Source organism: Sinohyriopsis cumingii, chromosome 19, assembly GCF_028554795.1.
Source record: "Sinohyriopsis cumingii isolate HCF-2022 chromosome 19, ASM2855479v2, whole genome shotgun sequence".
NCBI lineage: Eukaryota > Metazoa > Mollusca > Bivalvia > Unionida > Unionidae > Sinohyriopsis > Sinohyriopsis cumingii.
The window spans coordinates 7,346,293-7,371,082 of record NC_142979.1 but is presented as its reverse complement, the minus strand read 5'-3'; the positions used below and the strand labels follow the sequence as shown (position 1 = coordinate 7,371,082).

At 34.0% G+C, this 24,790-nt stretch overlaps 2 protein-coding genes across 5 annotated transcripts in view; one reads left to right on the top strand and one right to left on the bottom strand.

Moving 5' to 3' along the window:
- LOC149775105 (uncharacterized) overlaps positions 1–2,040 on the bottom strand; it is a 149,861-nt gene extending 147,821 nt beyond the window's left edge. For all 3 annotated transcript variants that reach the window (XM_089944049.1, XM_089944050.1, XM_089944051.1), the window contains exon 1: positions 1,854–2,040. In XM_089944049.1, coding sequence (XP_089800175.1) covers positions 1,854–1,907 — 54 coding nt within the window. In that variant the 5' untranslated portion in view covers positions 1,908–2,040. The remainder of the gene's footprint in view (positions 1–1,853) is intronic.
- A 51-nt stretch (positions 2,041–2,091) lies between these two features.
- The window catches only part of LOC149775104 (EF-hand calcium-binding domain-containing protein 5-like), a 66,224-nt gene continuing 43,525 nt past the window's right edge, over positions 2,092–24,790 (top strand). For both annotated transcript variants that reach the window (XM_089943143.1, XM_089943142.1), the window contains exons 1-6: positions 2,092–2,177; positions 5,701–6,319; positions 10,863–11,019; positions 16,558–16,695; positions 16,927–17,082; positions 22,854–22,953. In XM_089943143.1, the coding sequence (XP_089799269.1) occupies positions 5,712–6,319; positions 10,863–11,019; positions 16,558–16,695; positions 16,927–17,082; positions 22,854–22,953 (1,159 nt within the window). In that variant the 5' untranslated portion in view covers positions 2,092–2,177; positions 5,701–5,711. The remainder of the gene's footprint in view (positions 2,178–5,700; positions 6,320–10,862; positions 11,020–16,557; positions 16,696–16,926; positions 17,083–22,853; positions 22,954–24,790) is intronic.

The window sequence follows — 24,790 nt, the reverse complement described above, 5'->3', positions numbered from 1 at the left end:
TTGTATCTCTTTGGAGTGAGTTTGGATACCAATTTATCAGATGTGCCATGCAGTGAACAAGCTAGTCGATTCTGACTATTGTTCTATTCTGGACTTGAACAAATAACAAACACCAATCAGAACTGAATGTAACATATTTCACTGTAACATACCTGAAGCAAAAACTTTAAATTTGATCCAAGTAAATAAGATATCATCAACATATAAACTCTTTGTATAAGTGTTTATCAAATGATCAACAAAATATTTAAATCATATATTGGGAACAAATCTTCAAATGCCTTCCTTATATTGATATATGTGACTGAACATGCAGACAGGATGAAATAGTAAGCATGAAATGGATGGGGTGTGGGTCAGATTTCAAACCATGCGAGTTAATCAGCTTGTGTTAATTTGTAGAAAGCTAGTGGGCATTATCAATAGTTGTTTGTTCTTTACTGACACAAATGAGTGCATATTATTGGTATCACTATCTCATAGTGATTCTCAGTTTTAATAATAAAAAAGACAACTAATAGTTACTATTGACTGCTGAAGATTAAAGTAACTTGTATAGGGTATCATTTTGTATTGATTCTTCACACCTTGTATTGATGTTGATCAATATGGAAAAAATATAAATACATTGATATATCAATCATTTTACCACTACTTGTTTGTGATGTTACATTGGTTTTCTATGTCAATTTATCTAATTAACTTAATTCCATTTCAAATAAATACACTTTCCAAGACAACATAACAAGAACAAATGACCATACTGCATTTACATTATAAATTTTATATTTAATTACTACAATATACTACATCAGTTCTTTTTTCAAACAAATTTCAGCAAATTACTTCAGACCAGATATAGGATAAAATTCCTAAATTTCTGGAACTGCAACTTTCCTCTGACAGTCACGACATGCATAAAGTTAATAATGTTCTATTCATTATATGATTATATGAATCTCTCAGTCTCTTTGGCGTTTTTTTTATTATCAAAACTAGATGCATCTACTAATTTCTGTCTCATAGTCTTTTAAGAATGATGCTCATTGTTGCACTTGGCACTAAAGAAATTATGCAAAGTTGTCATTGAAAAAGTACAGATATGGTAATCACTCTAAAACAAAATATATATATGTGTATGGCGGTGAAGAGAACTGATTTTATTGTGATTAAAATGAGAGTTAGTAATCCTTCTACAAACAAAACAGTCCCAAGATTTGTCATTAACTTTTTACATTCAGTAAAATGCAAACATTATGATAGATCAAACTGTGCTGAGTTTATCAAAGATGGGTGTCAAAGCACAAACATGTTATTAGTTTTTTGATCTAATTGATTAATAGGAACCCGCAATCGAAAAACAGGTGATTTGATCTCCTTGTCTTTTAAGACCTAAGCACTGAAGCTTCACCACATTCCATTACAAGTGACTTAACTTTGTTACCTCGCACACAAATTGATACTTGCTTCAGATCAAATGAAAGTCACACACACACACACCAACTTTTGTACCAAGAACTCAGTGTTTAAATAGTTATGCGTCCAAAATTTAAAAGCATACGTACTTTGACGCGAATTGTGTGTCATCCCCGAAAATCCTGCAGTGTCATCACTCATTGTTGATGTGTTTAAATAGCAACTGGACCCCAACATTGTATATTTTTATGTGACCACACAGAAAAATGTACATTTTTATTCCAATTTTGGCGCACCACAAGAAAAAAAATATTTACATAGAAAAAGATACACCACGAAAGCTAAATCAAAAGCAAACTGTCAATTTCTATGATACATGAAGATACTTCCTGACTCGGAACAAAATTTCTCTGCCCTTATTTATTTAGAACACTCACCGATTCGGGGTTACTACTTGGACTTGGGGACCTCTGTACCGTCACTAGCGCCATAATTAGCTCCCTAGGTTACGCTTCTGCTGTTAAAACCATTTTAATCGTAACAGTTATCTAAAATTATACCATAAATAAAGAAACTAATGCTATACAATGTTTTCTCGATTTTGTCTTCTGTCACTTCCGCCCTGGCGCCATGCGTATTGACCCCGGAAGTAAATATTGTTGTACGCATGTGTAACGTTGATTTCCTCTTAGCAACGTAACATCGGCATAATGGAAACATGTCGGATTCTTATGGTGTTCGACGAAAAATAGAGCTTTCAGGTCATTTTACAGTTGGGTTTGTTGCTTTAACGTTAGAATACAAATTTTAAACTGTGTTTTAAAACTGTCATTATGCATTTTGTCATTTTTATGTAACTTATAGCAAATATAACCTGGATATTTTTGTATTTTCTAGTCCTACAACGTAAGGCACATCACCCGATATTTGTATTATGATAGCATTTAAACAAAAACAACATGTGCTATGTCTTACATTGTAGGACTTTGTATTTTCATGATACAGATGATTATGTGTGGATACATAATTGCAAGAGACAGTAACTGATACGGGGTTGATGTCTTAGCCATCAGCTCTGATCATCACAAGAAAACTGGGTAGATTAATTGGATAAACAGATAATTAAAGCCATAATAGTGCTGGCATCTGTCTAATGAGAAAATGTCAAAAGTATAAGTCAGTGTATTGTCTTTTTGGGTGCTTCGGGTTGCTGAGTGGTCTAAGTTGCTTTTAAATAACAGCATATTCGTTTAAGCTGCAGGAATATTCAGTTATTGATTTCACAGTAAGCTACAGAAATACAAGAAGTGGGTATACACTATTTCTGGCACAGTAATACCTTTAATGTCATGTTATAATAGGCTACTAGGCTTACATTCATCCATTAAATCTAATTAATGATGTAATTAATGATGTAAATGAAACTGATGAAAGCAAACAGGCGCTAATACTAGGTACAGTAATGCCTTTAATGACCTATTATAATAGGCTACTAGGCACAGCAATGCCTTTAATGACCTGTTATATTAGGCTACTAGGCACAGTAATGCCTTTAATGACCTGTTATAATAGGCTACTAGGCACAGCAATGCCTTTAATGACCTGTTATATTAGGCTACTAGGCACAGTAATGCCTTTAATGACCTGCTATAATAGGCTACTAGGCACAGTAATGCTTTTAATGACCTGTTATAATAGACTACTAGGCTTACATTCATCCATTAAATCTAATTAATGATGTAAATGAAGCTGATGAAAGAAAACAGGAGCTTTTAAATACCTTTAGCACTTTTTTGTTTTTTCAATACAAAAAAATGAGAAAAATGTGCGTTTTAAGTGTGTAATTGTTTGAATTACCTCATTATCTTTAGGATGGGGGCACCAAGTGGCCGAGTGGTCTAAAGTGCTCACTGTTATGGCTCATTACCATCTTACCTCTGTCTGCATGGTTTCAAGTCTCAGGCTCGGCCAATGTGGTTATGTGAGAAAGCTTGCCAGTAGCTTCTCATAGGTTGGTTGTTCATTCCGGGATTTTCCTGGGTTCTTCCTCCACCATTTATACTGGCCGCCATATATAGCCTATCTTGTGCTGAAAAATGATGTTAAACTCTACAACAACAACTTTTATGGTAAACATGAACACTCACTATCTAGACCTAGCTTTCCTAAAGAATTACTCAAACCCTATGAAAACCAATGTTGCATAATACTATAGTGTGGGTAATTTTTTAAAAGATGTTTGATGGTCTAACATTAGGATTGTAAATAACGAAATCTGATCAGATATTATTATCTACTGAAATAAATATGGCCTAAAGTATCATCATTTAATGAAACTCAGAGAATACAACTCTGTGAAAGTTTTCCATTTCGCTTAAAGAGAATACTTTCTCAAAATGCTTAGTAAAAATGACTTACTTATGTCAGACTCTAGATAGAATTTAAATTAACTGTTTGTTCCTTTATAGTCTTTTATGTTGATATTTATATTTAATCATAAACACTCTTTTAAAATCAAGTAGAATTCTGTTATTGCTGTCAATGAAAATATGAATAAGTTTTCATAGGGTTATATCCTATCTGCTTCAGTGAACAATGTGAAGATTGTTCATACCACACATTTCAGCTGGCAGTTGTTGACACTGTAACCAATCAAGCTAACAATAAAAATAAAGCATGGTATTCTCTTTTCTATGTTCCAGCCAACAAAATTTTTCATAGTTATTTGTAGTTGTTATAACTACTCTTGTATGCTACTTGGAGAATTGTCATGAAACATACACACATTCACCCAAAAGAGATTAGTTGGTCCTTAATGAAAATGGTGCTGAACAGACATCCAATATGGCCTCCACAGCAGCCATCTTGAAAATCTTATTATTGTTACTGAGTGGATGGTTATATCACCATGGGAGTTTTCACTACAATACTTCTCTTGATGTCAAGTTAGTTTTAAATGAAAATGATTCTGTGTGGACATCCAGTGTGGTTATGTTTAAAAATATTGCTATTGCTACATGTCCTAAGTGGATGGACATAATCAACAAGGGGGTTTCACTACATGCTTCTTATGATTTCTAGTTAGTCCTAAATGAAAATGATGCTGATCTGACATCCAATATGCCTACCTCAGCAGCCATCTTATTATTGCTTCACAACAGAAGTCTTGCTGATATGGGGTTTTTGCCAAAAGACCTTTTATGATGTCTGGTTGGTTCTATATGAAAACGGATGACTTGGATATACAGTATTGTTACCACAGTGACCATCTGGAAAATCTTTATCGCTGCTTGTTCTAAATTATGTCAACATGGGGTATTGAAAAATAGACTTTTTATGATGTCTGTTTGGTTTTAAATGGATATGGTTCTATCTGATGTCTAGCACAGGTGCCACTAAAGCCTTCTTGAAAATCCTGTTATTCCTACTCCTGAATGGAAAGTTATATTGGCATGGGTTTTCACCAGAAGACTTCTTATGATGTCTGCTTGATTCTGTCATTGTAACCATCTTGAAAATCTTTTTATAGCTACTTCACCTAAATTGGTGGTAGTTTCAGCATTGGGGTTTCCTCTAAAAGGCTGATTAAGGTGTCGGTTTGGTCCTACATGTGAACTGGTATGGTTGCCACAATAGTCTTCTTGAAGTATGTGAGAAAGCTGTCTGTGGGTCAGTGGTTCTTAATGTGTGTATGTTCATTTGTATGTGGGTCTCAAGGTAGATTAGTTCTTCAGCTAACTGTGTTACCGTCTTTAAATAAAGTCATTTTTATTGTTATTATTATTACTTCTGCTACTGTGTGTTCCTTTGTATGTGGGTCTCAAGGTAGAGCTTACTGTGTTACCGTCTTTTAATAAAGTCATTTTTATTGTTATTATTATTACTTCTGCTACTGTGTGTTCCTTTGTATGTGGGTCTCAAGGTAGAGCTAACTGTGTTACCGTCTTTAAATAAAGTCATTTTTATTGTTATTATTATTACTTCTGCTACTTTGCATAGAATTACATATTGCAGTGGCTTTTGAATTGATGACATCTAAAATGTGCATGGGTGGCTGAAGTGTCTTAAAGAGAACCTCCAAAACATTCATTCCTCCAGAAAATTCTCTACAAACTGGAAACAATATGAGCATAATCTTTGAGGAAAGATTTATAATATTTAACCATTTACTTGTTCTGAGATGGAAAATAAATATCATTTGTTAGATGTAATGCAAATGATTATCTAGTCTTGAATATTCCCCTTAAATAATTAATCACAAAGTGAAGAACCTTTATTTTTCAGACTCATAAAAAATGGCAGATATACTTGTTGTGACTCGGCCTGAGTCCATGGAGGCCCCTAAAAGAGGGCCATCATCAGATGATCGACAGAGCACCTCAGTTGGGTCCCAGATAGCCATCAGTCGACAGTCTGCCTCCCGTGGCAAAAAGAGAACAGCAGAATCTATACCTAGTGCTGTGTCAAGATGGAAGAGACAGCAAGAACAAACAATGATGGAAAAACTTGTGGGTCTTAGAAATGAGAAAAAAGAGTTGTCAAAGATGTCTAGGCAACAAGCTCGAAAATTGGCTCGCAAAATTCCCATTGAAATTCTTGCCAGGGACTGGTTGAGTGATACAGAAGCAACACTTGATGTTCGAGCATATTTAGTAGACAGGGTTCTTCCTACCTTGATTCTTGGAGTAGAGAAGCTCCTGAACGAGGCAGATCAACGGGAGCTTACAAAGGATGGTGGATCAAACAGAAACCCAAACTTTAATCCAATTAATTTTCTGGCACAATATCTAATGAGAAACAATCCTAAATACAGTAATTTTTCTGAAGCTTCATCGTACGTGCGAGGATTGAGAGAAGTCTCAGAGGAGCTCAAGAATGAATTGTTTAACATGGAGGACAACAGGTTTGTACACTATAGACTCAGATGCACTGACCATTCACTATGGAAGGGAGACAACCCCAGCTTTACTCTTCTTTAAATGAAGGACATGCTGGTCTGAGAAAAGTGAAATAAATTATAGTATTCATAAGAAATTTGAATCAAAATGAAGAAAAAACCCAGTTTGTTTTGTACACAATAAATTTCACATTACTGTGATCAGTGTCAGCATATGACACAGGGATTCAAAACTCCTACAAGGGTCCAGATATTGCCATTCCCATTTGAGATGTAAATGAGTTACCTAGTGGTTATTTGAGTAGTAACACCAAAAGCAAAGCAGGGTTGAACATGCCCTCAGACTAGAAACCTGGATTATTTAACTAGGTGGCAAGTTAAAGTTGGCTGTAACAGTTGTATGTTTGAAAGCATTTTATATTTTCTACCTTCCCAATTTTAAATTTTGATTTAAATTTTTGCTAATGTCAGTACCTGAAGAAACATAAAGTTGTTCCCTCTGCTCTGATATATGATAAACAGTAACAAAAATAATGTCAGAGAAAATATTTCCTTTTATAACTTTTACAAACTTGATTTTCAATTGAAAAGTATGAAAATGATAAATTTAAACGAAATGATTGAGTTAAAATTAGTATCATTTTGTGTGTGTGTTATATATATATATATATATATATATATATATATATATATATATATATATATATATATATATATATATATATATATATATCTATGTGTGTGTGTGTGGAAATTGTTTTATTTATATTGCATACACATTTGTTTTTAAAAAGCCATCATGCAAATTCTCTTTTAAAATTCAGATCTTTTATTTTTCATTTTTTGAAACATTTTGATTAAAGGTCCAACAAAATTACATCAGTACACTCCTACATTTTTTTGAAACATTTTGATTAAAGGTTCAACAAAATTACATCAATACACTCCTACATTTTTTGAAACATTTTGATTAAAGGTCTAATGAAATTACATTAATACACTCCTACATTTTTTGAAACATTTTGTTAAAGGTCTAATGAAATTACATCGGTACACTCCTACATTTTTTGCCCGTAAAGGGATATCTTTATTTCTACTGTTAATGGTGAAATATTAGAGCAGTTAACAAAACATGTACCATGATTTAGCTTCTCTGGCCCCTACAGAAAATCCACCTTTTGTTATTAGAGTTGCTGTGAAATTCATTTATATAACAATACAGAATTGGTGTCATGTGCTGGGCTAAGTGGTAGTTTCCCATCCCATATATGTTAATCTCTACTGTAACTAATTTAGTATCTTCAAGTTCAGTCAAACAGGGCACATAATTCCTTAACTTATAACGAGTAATAGCCAATGTTTTGTCTGTTATCAATAATTAATTAAAGTTTGACTTTCTGAATAAAACATTGCTGCAATCAGACTAGATCAGCCATCATGTAATATGCCTGTGTGATTTCTAGCATTATTAATTGTAGAAAAATTTGTCCTCTGCTTTGACTTTTTCACAATATTTTTATTTACTTATTTGTAATATCTTTTTATATATTGTTTATTTATCCGTTTTTGTGATGCAGTAGTTCTAATTTGCCACATGCTGAAACAATTTTATATTCCAGGCATTTTTAGGAGTCATGGTAGCTTTCAGTTACAGGACTCCAAGGGTTGAAGCATCAGCAAACATCAGGTTTGGCTGCCTTGATGTGCACCTGGGAAAGGTGCTTAGTTCCCATTTCCTCAGTGTGATATGCACATCAGTGTTAAAGGTGCCAAAATCCCTTCCTCCACCAAATCATCCTATTTTTAGCTTTCCTGGACATAAGGTCATATGATCTTAATGCATGCAACACTTGACTGTGTATTGGACAGTGTGCCAGCCTTCTTTCAGTATTTGCTGCTTTTACCTTCTCCAAAACCACAGGGCCAATTTCAGTCAAGCTTCAGAGAGCACCCTGTCACAAAGGCCATGCATGCTATTACAGGTGATGACGACCTACCATTAAATATGTCTGCCATTACTGAAAACAGAAGAATCTTTTAGTGGTTTCTTTTCAAAAACCACTAAACAGAATGAAACCAAATCGAGCAGAAAGCATTCTGGTATGAAGAATATCTTTTACAAAACGATTCTCATCCATTGTCATCTGCTGTTACCCAAAAAATATAAAAACCCAAAAGACCAAATCGGACAGAGAGCGTTCTGGTATGAAGAATATCTTTTACAAAATGAAGCTCACCCATTGTCAACTGCTGTTAACAAAAAATATAAAACCCAAAAAGACCAAATCAGACAGAAAGCATTCTCACAAGATATATTCCTTTTAATTTATACAAATGATGCAGAAATATCTTTCAATATGACCACTATGCTAAACATAGGAAGACCTGTGAACAACTTCTAAGAGATCTGTCCAGCAGAATTTGACCAAATTTGCAAGAATGCTTTCTAGTGTGAAGATCTTTTAATTGTTTTACAACTGCTGTCAATCTGTCATAAAATATGGCTGCTATTGCCAGAAATAGAAAAAACTCTCAAATGACTACTTACAAACCACCAGACAGAATTTTACTAAGTTTGACAGAAAGCATCCTAGCATGAAGTCCTTTAAAGTTTGTCCAAATAACGCTGTCAAATATGACCACTGTTACAAAACACAGAATAATATTTTAACTAATTCTCCAAAACCACTTAACAGAATTTGAGCAAATTTTATAGAAAGTATCCTGGCATGAAGTCCTTTAAAGTTTGCACTAATGATGTTGTGAACTAGGACCACTGTTACTAAACACAGAATAATATTTTATCTAATTCTCCAAAAGCACTTAACACAATTTGAGCAAATTTTGTAGAAAGTGTCCTGGCATGATGTCCTTTTAAATTTAGAAAAAAATGATTATTATCTGCTCTTCAGTATCCACCCTGCTACAAATATAGAGAAACCTTCAGATTACATTTTTTGTTTCAAAAACTGCCTAACAGAACTTAACCAAGTTTGACATTCACTCTACATGTATAATAGTGCTTTCAGTTTTGTACATATAAGTCTGATCTGTTGTCAATTGTGAATGAAGATACAAAAAGAAAACAGAGAACCCATCAGATAACTGTTTTCATTACCAACCAACAGAATTCGAAAAAATTTTGAGAGAGATACTACTAATCTACCCCCTCCCCCCCGGTCAACCTGTCTTGGCCCAATGTTAGTTTCCAAGCCAACCAGCAATATACTGATACAGGTTTTATATCATATTGACTATGATTTCTTAACTACTGGTAGTTGTTGTTGCATTTGACTATTAGGCAGCCAGGTGAGTGACAAGACATACCAAACTCCTTTGACTATTAGGCAGCCAGGTGAATGACAAGATATACCAAACTCCTTTGACTGTTAGGCTGCTAGGTGAGTGACAAAACATACCAAACTCCTTTGAAGTAACAACTTTTTGTGGGATATTAATTTTTGCTGATTTTGTGGCTGAACAGACTACCAGACTACATAGAGTGAAAGAATGTAATCAGGCATGGTCCATGTATCGTGTCTACCTGATGTGATCATTAGATAATGGATGCTGTAGCTTTTGTTGACAGTGAGCATCAATGCAGTGTTGTTGACAGCAAGCATCTTTGCAGTATTTTGTTGACAGCAAGCATCAATGCAGTGTATTGATGACAGCAAGCATCAATGCAGTGTATTGTTGACAGCAAGCATTAATGCAATGTATTGTTGACAGCAAGCATCAATACAGTGTATTGTTGACAGCAAGCATTAATGCAGTGTATTGTTGACAGCAAGCATTAATGCAGTGTATTGATGACAGCAAGCATCAATGCAATGTATTGTTGACAGCAAGCATTAATGCAGTGTATTGTTGCCAGCAAGCATCAATGCAGTGTATTGTTGACAGCAAGCATTAATGCAGTGTATTGTTGACAGCAAGCATCAATGCAGTGTATTTTTGACAGCAAGCATCAATGCAGTGTATTTTTGACAGCAAGCATCAATGCAGTGTATTGTTGACAGCAAGCATTAATGCAGTGTATTGTTGACAGCAAGCATCAATGCAGTGTATTGTTGACAGCAAGCATTAATGCAGTGTATTGTTGACAGCAAGCATCAATGCAATGTAATGTTGACAGCAAGCATCAATGCAGTGTATTGTTGACAGCAAGCATCATAACAGTGTCTTGTTGACAGCAAGCATCAATGCAGTGTAATGTTGACAGCAAGCATCATTGCAGTGTATTGTTGACAGCAAGCATTAATGCAGTGTATTGTTAACAGCATCATTGGAGTGTTTTTATTGGCAGTCAGTGCGGTGTTGTTGTTAAGATCTTGATCAGAAAGTTAAATATTTTGAATAGATTGAATAGGAAAATAATATCAGTCAGAAAATAATTTGTTTTCAATCAAATAGGCAAAGGAAATCTTTTAATAAACAGCTAAGCATGCCACTTTGCCTACTTAAAAAAAATAACACTATCAGAATTTTGAAAATTTAAACTTTCAACATCATTCAAGGAAATACTGTATTAATTTCTTTTTCATAGGTTAGCCAGAATCAAGGCAGAAGCAAAACGTCGTAGGGAGGAGAGAGAACGTTTAGAAATGTTGCGTCAGAGAGAGTTAGAAATGAGGGAGGAATTATTCTTGAAACAATTCTCAGAATGGACATCTAACCCTGATGGCAGAGTTGACCTTTCTCTGGTAAGTTTTTTTTTGAATTTGTTATAAACAGCCTGGTCATGATTACAAAATTCTCTTATTCCTAAGATTGCAAGGAAATACACTCTTACCTGTTAGAGCTGCTTACCACAGGTTTGACATAATGCACATTTTGTGAGATCAGCTGTACTCAAATGTTAAAATTTCATATGCTGTTTGACTATCTGGTTTTTAAATTTTAAAAACTCCATTTCTTATTGGTATGTGGTATGTAATTTATGTAGACTAATGATGATCGTATATGTATTGAGTACCAGTATGTAATTTATGTAGACTAATGATGATCGTATATGTATTGAGTACCAGTATGTAATTTATATAGACTAATGATGATCGTATATGTATTGAGTACCAGTATGTAATTTATATACCCTGTAATAGATCTAGGAATAATTTTAGCACATGGTTTGCACGTATCAAACTATACACAGTGTGCACACAGCAAAACATACAGTTTTTTGCACACAGCAGACCCCTATAAGGTTTCACTTTTTAATGATACCGGTGTTCCAAATTATATTCTGGCTTTAGAGTTCAAGTTCAGAGATCCCACTCTTATGAGATAACTCTTCTGTAGCAAGACGATGGTCTGATAAAATGGGTGGCTTTTTTATGCAGGGACAGAGGTGTGAAAATATACTGTTGATACTTTTGTTGTGAAGCAATGTGGCCTTTGTTTAAATAATACCTCCCTTGAAGGCTCACAGATGTTGAATCAGGCTCAGTGTGCCCTCCAGTAAATAGATGTAATGATTTTACCCTGGATGCATCCTGTGAAGATAATTTTAATGATTTTACCCTGGGATGCATCCTATGATGATGTTTTTAATGATTTTACCCTGGGATGCATCCTGTGATGATGTTTTTAATGATTTTACCCTGGGATGCATCCTGTGATGATGTTTTTAATGATTTTACCCTGGGATGCATCCTGTGATGATGTTATAATGATTTTACCCTGGGATGCATCCTGTTATGATGTTTTTAATGATTTTACCCTGGGATGCATCCTGTGATGATGTTTTTAATGATTTTACCCTGGGATGCATCATGTGATGATATTTTTAATGATTTTACCCTGGGATACATCCTGTGGTGATGTTTTAACCATTTGACCCTGGGATGCATCATGTGATCATGTTGTAATGATTTGACCCTGGGATGCATCCTGTGATGATGTTCTAACCATTTGACCCTGGGATGCATCCTGTGATGATGTTCTTAATGATTTGACCCTGGGATGCATCCTGTGATGATGTTCTAATGATTTTACCTTGGGATGCATCCTGTGATGATGTTCTAATGATTTTACTTTGGGATGCATCCTGTGATGATGTTCTAATGATTTGACCCTGGGATACATCCTGTGATGATGTTCTAATGATTTTACCTTGGGATGCATCCTGTGATGATGTTCTAATGATTTTACCTTGGGATGCATCCGATGATGATGTTCTAATGATTTTACCTTGAGATGCATCCTTTGATGAAGTTCTTAACAATTTGACCCTGGGATGCAACTTGTGATGATGTTCTAATGATTTGACCCTGAGATGCATCCTGTGATGATGTTCCTAATGATCTGACCCTGGGATGCATCCTGTGATGATGTTCTTAACGATTTTATCCTGGGATGCATCCTGTGATCATGTTCTAATGATTTGACCCTGGGATGCATCCTGTGATGATGTTCTTAATGAAAAGGTCTTGGATTTTTTGAAAGAGTACAGTTTATATAATTAAAATGACATTGTGTATTAAAGAAATTTTCTGCATTTATCTTTGTTTTGTACATTGTATTGTCTGGATTGTAATGATGTGCCTTCAAACTCTATACATGCATACCATTTAAATAATCTGTGTGTGTCTGTAAGTGTGTGCGTGTGTGTGATTTGGATTTATAATGTATCTTTAACAATCTTTCACTCATATTGTTATGATGTCTGTAGTGTTGCAGTGGGGCGTCATATTGTAGACATGTAGCATCATTTCCCAACCGTCACATTAACCTGACACCATGCAGACCAGTCCTAGCTATGATCGCCAAGTGAGGCAGCTGCTAGTACCATTTTTATAAGTCTTTGCTATAACTCAGTCAAGGTATGAACTCACAACCTGCTGCATCTAAGGCAGATGTTCAAACCACTTAGACCAAATGGAGTGGTTCATTTAAATAATAATAATAATAATAATAATAATAATAATAATAATATCTTTATTTTATGAATACAAACAGTTAATACAAAAACTGATCTCCCTTGTGGCCTTCTTTCATTTATGTATGTCCAAACAAATATATGCATCTGGGAAACAAGAATTATTCAAAGTATTAAGAATATATATATATATATATATATATATATATATATATATATATATATATATATATATATATATATATATAATCACTTGAATATGGATGCAGGACATAAAGCATTTTAAGCGCACAAACATGTTTGATGACAAACATTTTATTTCAAAGATACTTTTATATATGAAAATATGCAGTGTGTACATAAGACAAAATTTGCCATAACCTGTTTATGGTCATTCATGGCAGCAGCTGACTATACATGACTTCAGTCCAAAGAATGAAAATGGCATAACCTGTTTTATATATCATCTGGATTAATTTCCAATTGCAACATCTGTGATGACAGGAAGGTACTGTTGGTTCTACTTTAGAATCATTAGGGAGACAGTTCCTGAAAAAATCAAACTATTTTTTTTATACATTTCACTATTGGGCTTAGGAGGAAGACATAGAGCACAGTATTAGCAAACTAGTATTTGAATTAGTATTTTTTGTCCTTTTTACACAAAAAATCATTCTTATAGTTGGACACAGAGAAACTTTAAACATAAATGTGTGACAGTTTATAGTGATGTCTAGCACTGGGGCATCATGCTGCAGACATGTAGCATCACGTCCCATCCAGACACATTATCCTGACATCAGGCCGACCAGTTCTAACACTTACCTCTTAATTCTAAGCACCAAGCATGGCAGCTGCTAGTACCATTTTTATCAGTCTTTGGTATGACTTGGCCAGGATTCAAACCTGTGGCTTCCTGCATCCAAGGTGGATGCTCAGACCACTAGGCCACTGGAGCTGTCTAAATTTTTCATAGGATCAGACCATAATAGATTCTTTGATAAAATCAGGGCCCATAACAGATGAACAGACCATAATAGATTCTTTGTATAATCGGGGCCATTAAACTAACAGATGATCAGATTATAAAAGATTGTTGCTACAGTAAGATTTTATCACAACAGATTGTTTATATAATCAGACCAATACAGATAATCAGACCATAACAGATAATCAGACCAATACAGATAATCAGACCATAACAGATAATCAGACCATAACAGATAATCAGACCATAACAGATAATCAGACCATAACAGATAATCAGACCAATACAGATAATCAGACCATAACAGATAATCAGACCATAACAGATAATCAGACCAATACAGATAATCAGACCATAACAGATAATCAGACCAATACAGATAATCAGACCAATACAGATAATCAGACCAATACAGATAATCAGACCATAACAGATAATCAGACCATAACAGATAATCAGACCATAACAGATAATCAGACCATAACAGATAATCAGACCAATACAGATAATCAGACCATAACAGATAATCAGACCAATACAGATGATCAGACCATAACAGATTGTTTTTATAATCAGACAATAACAGATTGTTGATATGATCAGACATGAACACATTGTTGATATGATCAGACCTGAACAGATTGTTGATATGATCAGACCTGAACAGATTGTTGATATGATCAGACCTGAACAGATTGTTGATATGATTGGACTTAAATTGTTCTGAACTTGAACTTTTAAAAGCTTATATGGCATGATATAATTCCACATAATTGAAAGTATATATCGAAAATATTATCTTTAAGTTTGTTATGTCTTTGATGTTTAGTTATCAGTATATATTGAAAATATTATCTTTAAGTTTATTATGTCTTTGATGTTTTGTTAACAGTATGTATTGCAAATATTATCTTTAAGTTTGTTGTGTCTTTGATGTTTAGTTATCAGTATATATTACAAATATTATCTTTAAGTTTGTTATGTCTTTGATGTTTAGTTATCAGCATCAGTTTAGTTTTGTCAGCATCTTCATTTCTCATTCTTCATTATTTTAGTCATTTTTTCCAGTGTTTGAAGTCAGTAACTTATTTTCGTTTCTTCACTGGTTTTAGATTTTGGCCAGTTTGACTGTTTAATATGTTTAAATCTGTTTTTTCAAAAGAGTAGGTAGGAGGTCACTTTACCTCTCCATGTTTTTTACTCATTATTTACAGTGGTATCAAGATAGCATCATTTCATGTTGCATGCACAAGGGGACAATTCAAATGCCAAAATACATTTGTACAGGCAAGATTTGCAAAGCTTTGATCCACGGTGGAAAGAGCATTTGATCATTTTCTCCTCCATATGTTTTTATGATGACCAAAATTTTCAAAAATTACTGTATCTACTCACTTAAAAGTCAAGTCCAATTGCAAACTGCACAGACCCAGATCTGCTGTCACATAATGTGCTGGCAGATCTAGGTCTGTCAAGTTTGCTAGGAGTAATCAATAGAACAAACAACATAGACCATGACCTGCATGTGTATTATGCTAATAGCAGATTAGGATCTCTGTTGTTTGCAGTCTGACTTGATTTAAAAGCAAGTTTAGATAGTAAGTGATTTTTATCACAATAAACAATATCAGTGGGATACATACAATGTTTTGGGGGCCCCGAATGGCCAAGTGATCTAAAGCGCTCACCATTATGGATCACTGCCATCGCACCTCTGTTGATGTAGGTTCGAGTCTCAGAATCAGCCAATGTTGGTATGTGAGAAAGCTGGCCAGTAGCTTCTCATGGGTCAGTGGCTCATTCTAGGATTTTCCTGGGTTCTTCCTCCACTGTTTATACTGGCTGACATGTATAGCCTATCTTGTGCTGAAAAAATGGCATTAAACCCTACAGTAACAACAACAACATACAATGTTTCCCCCATACATATCAGTGGAGGGCATACAGTGATACATAACAATGGAGGGCATACATTGTTATTTGTTTCCAACATTACAAATTTTATTTCTGATTAATATCGTATATACCAGCTTATAAGTCAAGTCCAACTGCAAATTGCACAAACCCAGATCTTCTGTCCCATAATGCACAGGCAGATCTGGGTATGTGCAGTTTGTTAGGAGTAATCAGTAGAACAAACAGCATAGACCCTGATCTGCAGGCACATTATGCAATAGTAGATCAGGGTCTATGCTGTTTGATTTACACTGCTTTCCTGGAAATTTTATAGAGTTTGGCCCTTGCTTACCTTCAGTCTTTTTGCTTTTGTTAGTGCACAATAATGTTTGGAGGATTTCATGGGCTGAATTCAGATTTACTATGGGTAGTGAGATTTATACACAGGCTTTTGTTATAGGTCTCCAACTTTCTTTTCAGCTTCAAAATGCACTGAAGTCCTTTGCCGAATTGACAGAAAACTTTCCAGAACATATCCGAGAGGCTGCCAAATTTAGCCATCCCTTAGAGCCAACAGATGAAAGTGGAAAGTCATTAACAGTCAAAGAATTTGCCAAGGTGATTCATTGTCCAAAATAGGTCACTCTACAAAATTAATCTAAAAGTATGCATTTTACTCCCTGCAAATTAGTAATATATGCTGTGTTTTGTTAAAGTTTGTGATCATGAAATTTATAAGCATAGTGGAAAAATCTTATGTGTTTAAGAACCTTGGCACAATTTTTTTCTTCTTCTTATCAACAGCTTTGCTGTCTATAATTAATCCTTTCTTCATCTAATTTTTTCCAGTACATGGCAAGCTTTGTGGCTGAAATGCCAAGGGAGATTTTCCAGCATTTTATGGTGCACATAGGCAAATGTGCCACAACTCACAAATCAGCAGCACAGCGTGAGACCCGACGAATTGTTCTGTCCAATCTATTCCACTCCTGTGATCATAGTGGGGTAAGGCATACCAATATGTATGAGTCTGTATGGAAAATGCATTTATTTTGCTTGGTTTTTTTGGTTGACAATTGTTTTGTACATGTAACAAAATTTTTATGTTTTTGATATGGGAATGATGTATTTTGAACACTGTATAATGAATAAGTCTTTAAAATTGTGAAAAAATATAGTGATGATATTTTTCTAAATATGCATTCCTTTCAATCCAATAGTACCCAATAAATTTCTGTGACACAATCAAATGCTAGACAGACTTGACCAGAACATCTCGGTAACTTTCTGCCAGTGCCAGGGTCCTTGTATATGGCGTGTTATGGATATATGATTTATGGAAAAAGTAGTGTTATGGATATATGATTTATGGAAAAAGCAGTGTTATGGATATATGATTTATGGAAAAAGCAGTGTCATGGATAAATGATTTATATATGATTTATGGAAAAAGCAGTGTTATGGATATATTATTTATGGAAAAAGCAGTGTTATAGATATATGATTTATGGAAAAAGCAGTGTTATGGATATATGATTTATGGAAAAATTAGTGTTATGGATATATGAATTATGAAAAGAGCAGTGTTATGGATAAATGATTTATGGAAAAAGCAGTGTTATAGATATATGATTTATGGAAAAAGCAGTGTTATAGATATATGATTTATGGAAAAAGCAGTGTTATGGATATATGATTTATGGAAAAATTAGTGTTATGGATATATGAATTATGAAAAGAGCAGTGTTATGGATATATGATTTATGGAAAAAGTAGTGTTATGGATAAATGATTTATGGAAAAAGCAGTGTTATGGATATATGATTTATGGAAAAAGTAGTGTTATGGATATATGATTTATGGAAAAAGCAGTGTTATAGATATATGATTTATGGAAAAAGCAGTGTTATAGATATATGATTTATGGAAAAAGCAGTGTTATAGATATATGATTTATGGAAAAAGCAGTGTTATGGATATATGATTTATGGAAAAATTAGTGTTATGGATATATGAATTATGAAAAGAGCAGTGTTATAGATATATGATTTATGGAAAAAGTAGTGTTATGGATATATGATTTATGGAAAAGCAGTGTTATGGATAAATGATTTATATATGATTTATGGAAAAAGCAGTGTTATGGATATATGATTTATGGAAAAAGTAGTGTTATGGATATATTATTTATGGAAAAAGCAGTGTTATAGATATATGATTTATGGAAAAAGCAGTGTTATGGATATATGATTTATGGAAAAATTAGTGTTATGGATATATGATTTATGGAAAAAGTAGTGAAGAGAGGTTAATGATAAAATGGAAAGAAAGAAAAACCTTGTTAATACTTTCATGAGAATGCGATGGGGAGAGGGATAAGAGAAAAAGTTGAATATAGGTCAGAAATTAATAGTGTCATAGCATTCAGTCATCTAACAGAAATCTAATTATATTCAGCACTCTAACAGAAATCTGAGTATATTTAGTACTCTAACAGAAAGCTGAGTATATTCAGTACTCTAACAGAAAGCTGAGTATATTCAGTACTCTAACAGAAAGCTGAGTATATTCAGTACTCTAACATAAAGCTGAGTATATTCAGTACTCTAACAGAAAGCTGAGTATATTCAGTACTCTAACATAAAGCTGAGTATATTCAGTACTCTAACAGAAAGCTGAGTATATTCAGTACTCTAACAGAAAGCTGAGTATATTCAGTACTCTAACATAAAGCTGAGTATATTCAGTACTCTAACAGAATGCTGCAAACCTAAGTCCACAAAACGATTCTTTAAGCTACAAGACCTTGCCAGATAGTATGATTTGTTTAACTACATATCAAGGCATGAATAGAGATTTGTTGTCTATAATATAGATACACACCATCACCTTCCTAGTCTATGCATACCATGTTATCCATAGAGATTTATTGTCTACAGATACACACCATCACCTTCCTAATCTATGCATGCCATGTTATCCATAGAGATTTGTTGTCTATAATATAGATACACACCATCACCTTCCTAGTCTATGCATGCCATGTTATCCATATGTAGAGATTTATTGTCTATAGATACACACCATCACCTTCCTAATCTATGCATGCCATGTTATCCATAGAGATTTATTGTCTATAGATACACACCATCACCTTCCTAATCTATGCATGCCATGTTATCCATAGAGATTTGTTGTCTATAATATAGATACACACCATCACCTTCCTAATCTATTCATGCCATGTTATCCATAGAGATTTGTTGTCTATAATATAGATACACCCCATCACCTTCCTAATCTATGCATGCCATATTATCCATATGTAGAGATATATTGTCTATAGATACACACCATCACCTTCTTAATCTATGCATGCCATGTTATCCATAGAGATTTGTTGTCTATAATATAGATACACACCATCACCTTCCTAGTCTATGCATGCCATGTTATCCATATGTAGAGATTTATTGTCTATAGATACACACCATCACCTTCCTAATCTATGCATGCCATGTTATCCATAGAGATTTGTTGTCTATAATATAGATACACACCATCACCTTCCTAGTCTATGCATGCCATGTTATCCATAGAGATTTGTTGTCTATAATATAGATACACACCATCACCTTCCTAGTCTATGCATGCCATGTTATCCATAGAGATTTATTAGGTTATTAGGGTTTGCAACTCATTTATGCTCATCAGTCAGTGGAATGTTAGCTGAAAAATAGAAGATCATAAACTATGATTTCTGAATCAGAAAATTACCAAGCAACTCTATCTTGACTTGAAATTTAGAAAGCTCTTTTATTAAAAAAAATTCTTATACTATTGATATGTTTATTCATCTGAAGCAGCTATAGTCTTGTCTGTTTTATAAAAAAAACAATCAAATGTAACAAATGTACATTAAAGTAACAGTTGCATAAACAGGATAGAGAAATTTTCCAACTTTCAAATGTTTTAGGTTCAAACCATGACTACTTTTACATGCACCATCCATTTCTTTGCAAGGGCATATAATGTTACCTACACATCTCCATCCAATCATACCCCATTGAGAACAACATATCATGCACATCTATGTCTATCACAAATTTCATTTTTACCTGATCAATTTGAAGCTATTTTTGGATTCTAACCCATCTTGGTGTTGATTACCCATAATTTAAATCAGAATTTCATATTTGCAACTCTTGAAGGACTCTCAGGATTCAATACAAGTTTGGACTGTCTGGATTCAAACCAAATTTTGGATGAGGATTTGCATTAAAAAGATCTTTTTCAAGAGAAATTGAAGAGTTTAGGCCCCTGTTTGACATCAGACTTTGCTCTTCCATTTTATTAAAATATCATTTCCACACAAAATTAGAATAACTTTATGAATACAAACCAGATAGAGTTATGAGGTTTTAAATCAGGAAAACATAGTCTAAGTTCATTTGTCACAATTTTCCAGTAAAATTTAACAGAGTGATGGCCCCTGTTTTGAATTCCATTAGAATTTTGTTGCTTTCACTCAGTAACTATGGAAGGATTTTATGGACTGAAGCCAGTATGAGGCTTCACATTACTAAGAACTATAAAAAGTTTTATTTTGTTGGGGCACCTGTGTTGCAATGTAGCATTTCAATTCTTTTTTTTTTCCCAGCTTAATTTGTACAAGAATGAAATACCAGTCTGCCTTTACTGTTAATTATTTTAGGTAATTAGATTCATTAGCTAATTATGCATTGTATCATATTTACTTCTATAATAATTAACTCAAAATTTACCTTTGATTGATAATTACATTGTAATGAAGGAGTCTGGGAAACAAATCAGTTTTAAAAATTTAGTCTTTATGCCATGATTGTCGTATGCACCTTGATCACATGATTTTCCACATGCTCCATCAAGGTTTCATGCACACAGGTAAAACTATTTATTGGTCTGTTAGGGGTGGGTACAGGATTGTACCAGACCTTGTAATAATGATATTACTCCTTGCAGCTCATTTTCTATCAAAGTTTTCTCACTTAGAAAACCTGAATCAAAATCATTAAGTTGGGTTTCTGAGAACACATAAATTTTGTGTGTCAAGCTATTTCTCTTGATCCTTGTTCCCAATGAAAACTATATATGACTGTCATATTTTTTTTCTTTAATTTTCAATAGTAATAAGAACAATTTTATTTCAAGAAGGTAACTCCATTAATTATTAAGAATTATTCTACCTTGAGACCCTCTATTATGTATAATATTTACAGAAAATATATGTATATATGTATAGTTCACACCTAAACACACACGCACACACCTGTGTCTGAACTCTTGAACTGATAATTTAACAGTCTACATGACAGGAACATGACAAAAATAAGCTCGGTAAGTATAGTGATAGATAAAGAATCTAAGTATACTATACACTTATACTGACACTGAAAAACTGCAAATCAAACATGCTTAGATTAAAAAGAAAGCAAAACAAACATTAAGAGAGTTAATGCACAAAATTTACTTGTGGGTGTGCCAGTAATGGTGGATTGGGCCGTTGTGAGGGGCAGGTGATAAGGATGACTGCCTTGGGTGCCAGACCGAGGTGGGGGGGGGGGGCATGTCATGGAGTTTCAGTATTTTTCATTTTTGAGTGGGTGATGCCAAAGCTTATGCTCAGCACTTGTGGTGGCTGTTTCATCCATTGCAAACTTGCATCTGCCCTTGTGGTGGCTGTTTCATCCAGTGCAAACTTGCATCCGCCCTTGTGGTGGCTGTTTCATCCAGTGCAAACTTGCATCCGTCCTTGTGGTGGCTGTTTCATCCATTGCAAACTTGCATCAGCCCTTGTGGTAGCTGTTTCATCCATTGCAAACTTGCATCCGCCCTTGTGGTGGCTGTTTCATCCAGTGCAAACTTGCATCAGCCCTTGTGGTAGCTGTTTCATCCATTGCAAACTTGCATCCGCCCTTGTGGTGGATGCTGAATAAGAACTTAGATGTTATCCAGTCTTTCTTGAAAGGATTGTGCAGTTTGAGCCTGTTTAATTTTCTTTGAAATATTATCCTATACAAGGGCACCTGAATACATTTTTAAATTTATGCTGGTAACTAAAAATTACTTTATTAAATTATTTTTTTTTTTACTATTACAGCGGGGAATTTTAGAGGCAGAACTATTAGTTTTACGTTATTTAACCTGTGAAACATTGCAATATTTCAGTTTAAATTTATGTAGCTGGTGATGCTGGTGATTTGCTGAGCCATTAAAAATGTAATAAATTTTGTCTTACACTTAGGAAAACTGCAAATGGCATATTGTATGCCTTGTCTATTAACCAGTAAAAGAGTCTGAATATATATCAGCAGTAATAGTAGTTATTATTCCTCATCTAATATGACTTTTGTAAAATTTTTATAGGTTTTCCTAAAAATTTAATTTTTAGCTGGTTTTATACCCAAAATGAATTAAGATTACAGAAAAATAATCATGGGACATATTAACTGCATCAGTTGAATTTTATGTATGAACAATCATCATCAGTTGTCTTAAAATCACTATCTGTCTGTGTTACAATTGAATCTTTCTGTGTTACATAGCAATCTTTCTGTGTTACAATGCAAGCAATCTTTCTGTGTTACAATGCAATCTGTCTGTGTTACAACGCAATCTTTCCGTGTTACAATGCAATTTTTCTGTGTTACATAACAATCTTTCTGTGTTACATAGCAGTCTTTCTGTGTTACATATCATTTATACATAGGAATCTGACTTTTGCTGGTTTTCTTCAGATTGGCCTACTGGACAGATACAGAATTTTGAAACTGTTCGAAGATTTCTGGGATGCAAGTAAAGGTGAAACTGAAACAAACCTTCGTAACCCACGAAAATGTAAGAAATTTGTCAAGCATATCTTTTTATATATTGCACTTTTGGGGATACAGTGTTATAGGTCATGTCTGTCCATCTGTCTGTCCTTGTGAAATTGAATTCCAACTACACCAACTGAGAAAAGGTGGTTATATTTGGTATGAAGCTTCAAGAGGATTAGTATACGACGTGAATGTTTCAGATCTGATTGCAGGGAAGAATCAGGGTTGTGAGTAAAAGATCACATTTTTGTAGGTAATTTGGGCTCTTTATTGTGACATGAATTCCATGGACACTGACTGAGGGAAGGAGATCATTTTTGGTTTGATGTATTAGGAGGTTTAGTTTATTTACCATGCATTATTTCTATACATACAGAAGTCATTATTTTATAAAGGCTAATTTCATCCCACAGGTGATCTGGATAGAAGGGTAGACTGTTATCAGATTAATGTTGGACATGGGTTGATGATTTAATTCAAGCTTCCATCTTTCACTGTAATTCAGGACAACAAGGTCTACAAACCCATGATACCTTTAGAGTATCAGGCTATGAGATTTGACAAAATGTTCTTTGGGGTCTAAAAGAAGAACATAACATTTTATATTGGTTTGAAATGCAAAAAATTTGTTTTTTGGGTTCACCTTTGTCATGTGATATCGAGTTGTAGTTTGTTTTGGAATATGCACATAGTCATAACTAAATGATTCTTAATACTTTATATCAGTATGTAGCTTATTATGACTAATGGCCGCAATGATTGTTCTTAATACTTTATATCAGTATGTAGCTTATTATGACTAATGGCCGCAATGATTGTTCTTATCGTTCAAAGTATACCAGGAAAAAATCTTAGTAATGGAACATTTTTCCTCAGTAAGAAATTGAACTCAAGGAGTGAAAATGTTGGAAGATTTAAGATTATGTTTAGATTTTGGAAGATTTAAGATTATGTTTAGATTTTTTCTCAGTAGTGTGAGATATCACACATATGAAATGTAGCAATCTGTGAGGAGTATCTTCAAACACATGCTACTGGATAGGTGTGTTTTGACAAATTAATAATGATACGATATTGAGACAAATGACCTGACAGTTGGCCATTACACCTAGAGTGTGACTCCCAACTATCGTGTTATAGCGGGGTCTACCAAACAGTATAAAATTCCCAAACCAAATAAGGAGTTATTTAAAAAAAGTTTCCAATACTCTGGAACTCTGCTCTGGAATAGTATTCCAGCTGAGATTAGAAATGCCCACTCTATTTCCTTCTTCCAAACCCAATATATCCAGTGGCTTCAGAGATGCAGCTTAAATAAATAAATTCCTTTGTATGAGGGCCTCAAGGTAGATTAGTTTTTAGCTAATTGTGTTACCCTCTTTAAATAAGGTCATTATTATTATTACACCGTACATGCCTTCAGGATCAATATCATCAAGATAGATTATCATTTTCTTGAAATTGTAAGAGAAACTCAAATGGTCTTGATCATATGCGAATATTAGCTTGTGTTTTTTAATATGAGTGACTGTACAGACTTGCTGATTCATTTTTGTTATAATTACTAGTACATCTGGAACATGCAGTTCATAAACTGTGCTGTTATTAATGGAACATAATTTGATAATGTAGTTGTGATTTTATATATCGTCAATAATATAGCTCTATATCCAATATGTATTGATATTTCACTACATCTATAACACAAACCATATTTGTCAATAATACTGAAGCAGATTGTTGTTGATTGTAGATATGATGTCAAGAGAACCATACAAAAAATTCATCTGATCGAACCTTGTGCGATGGTAGATCTGGGTCTACGATGTTTGTTGTTGGTTGCTGTACATGGGTTA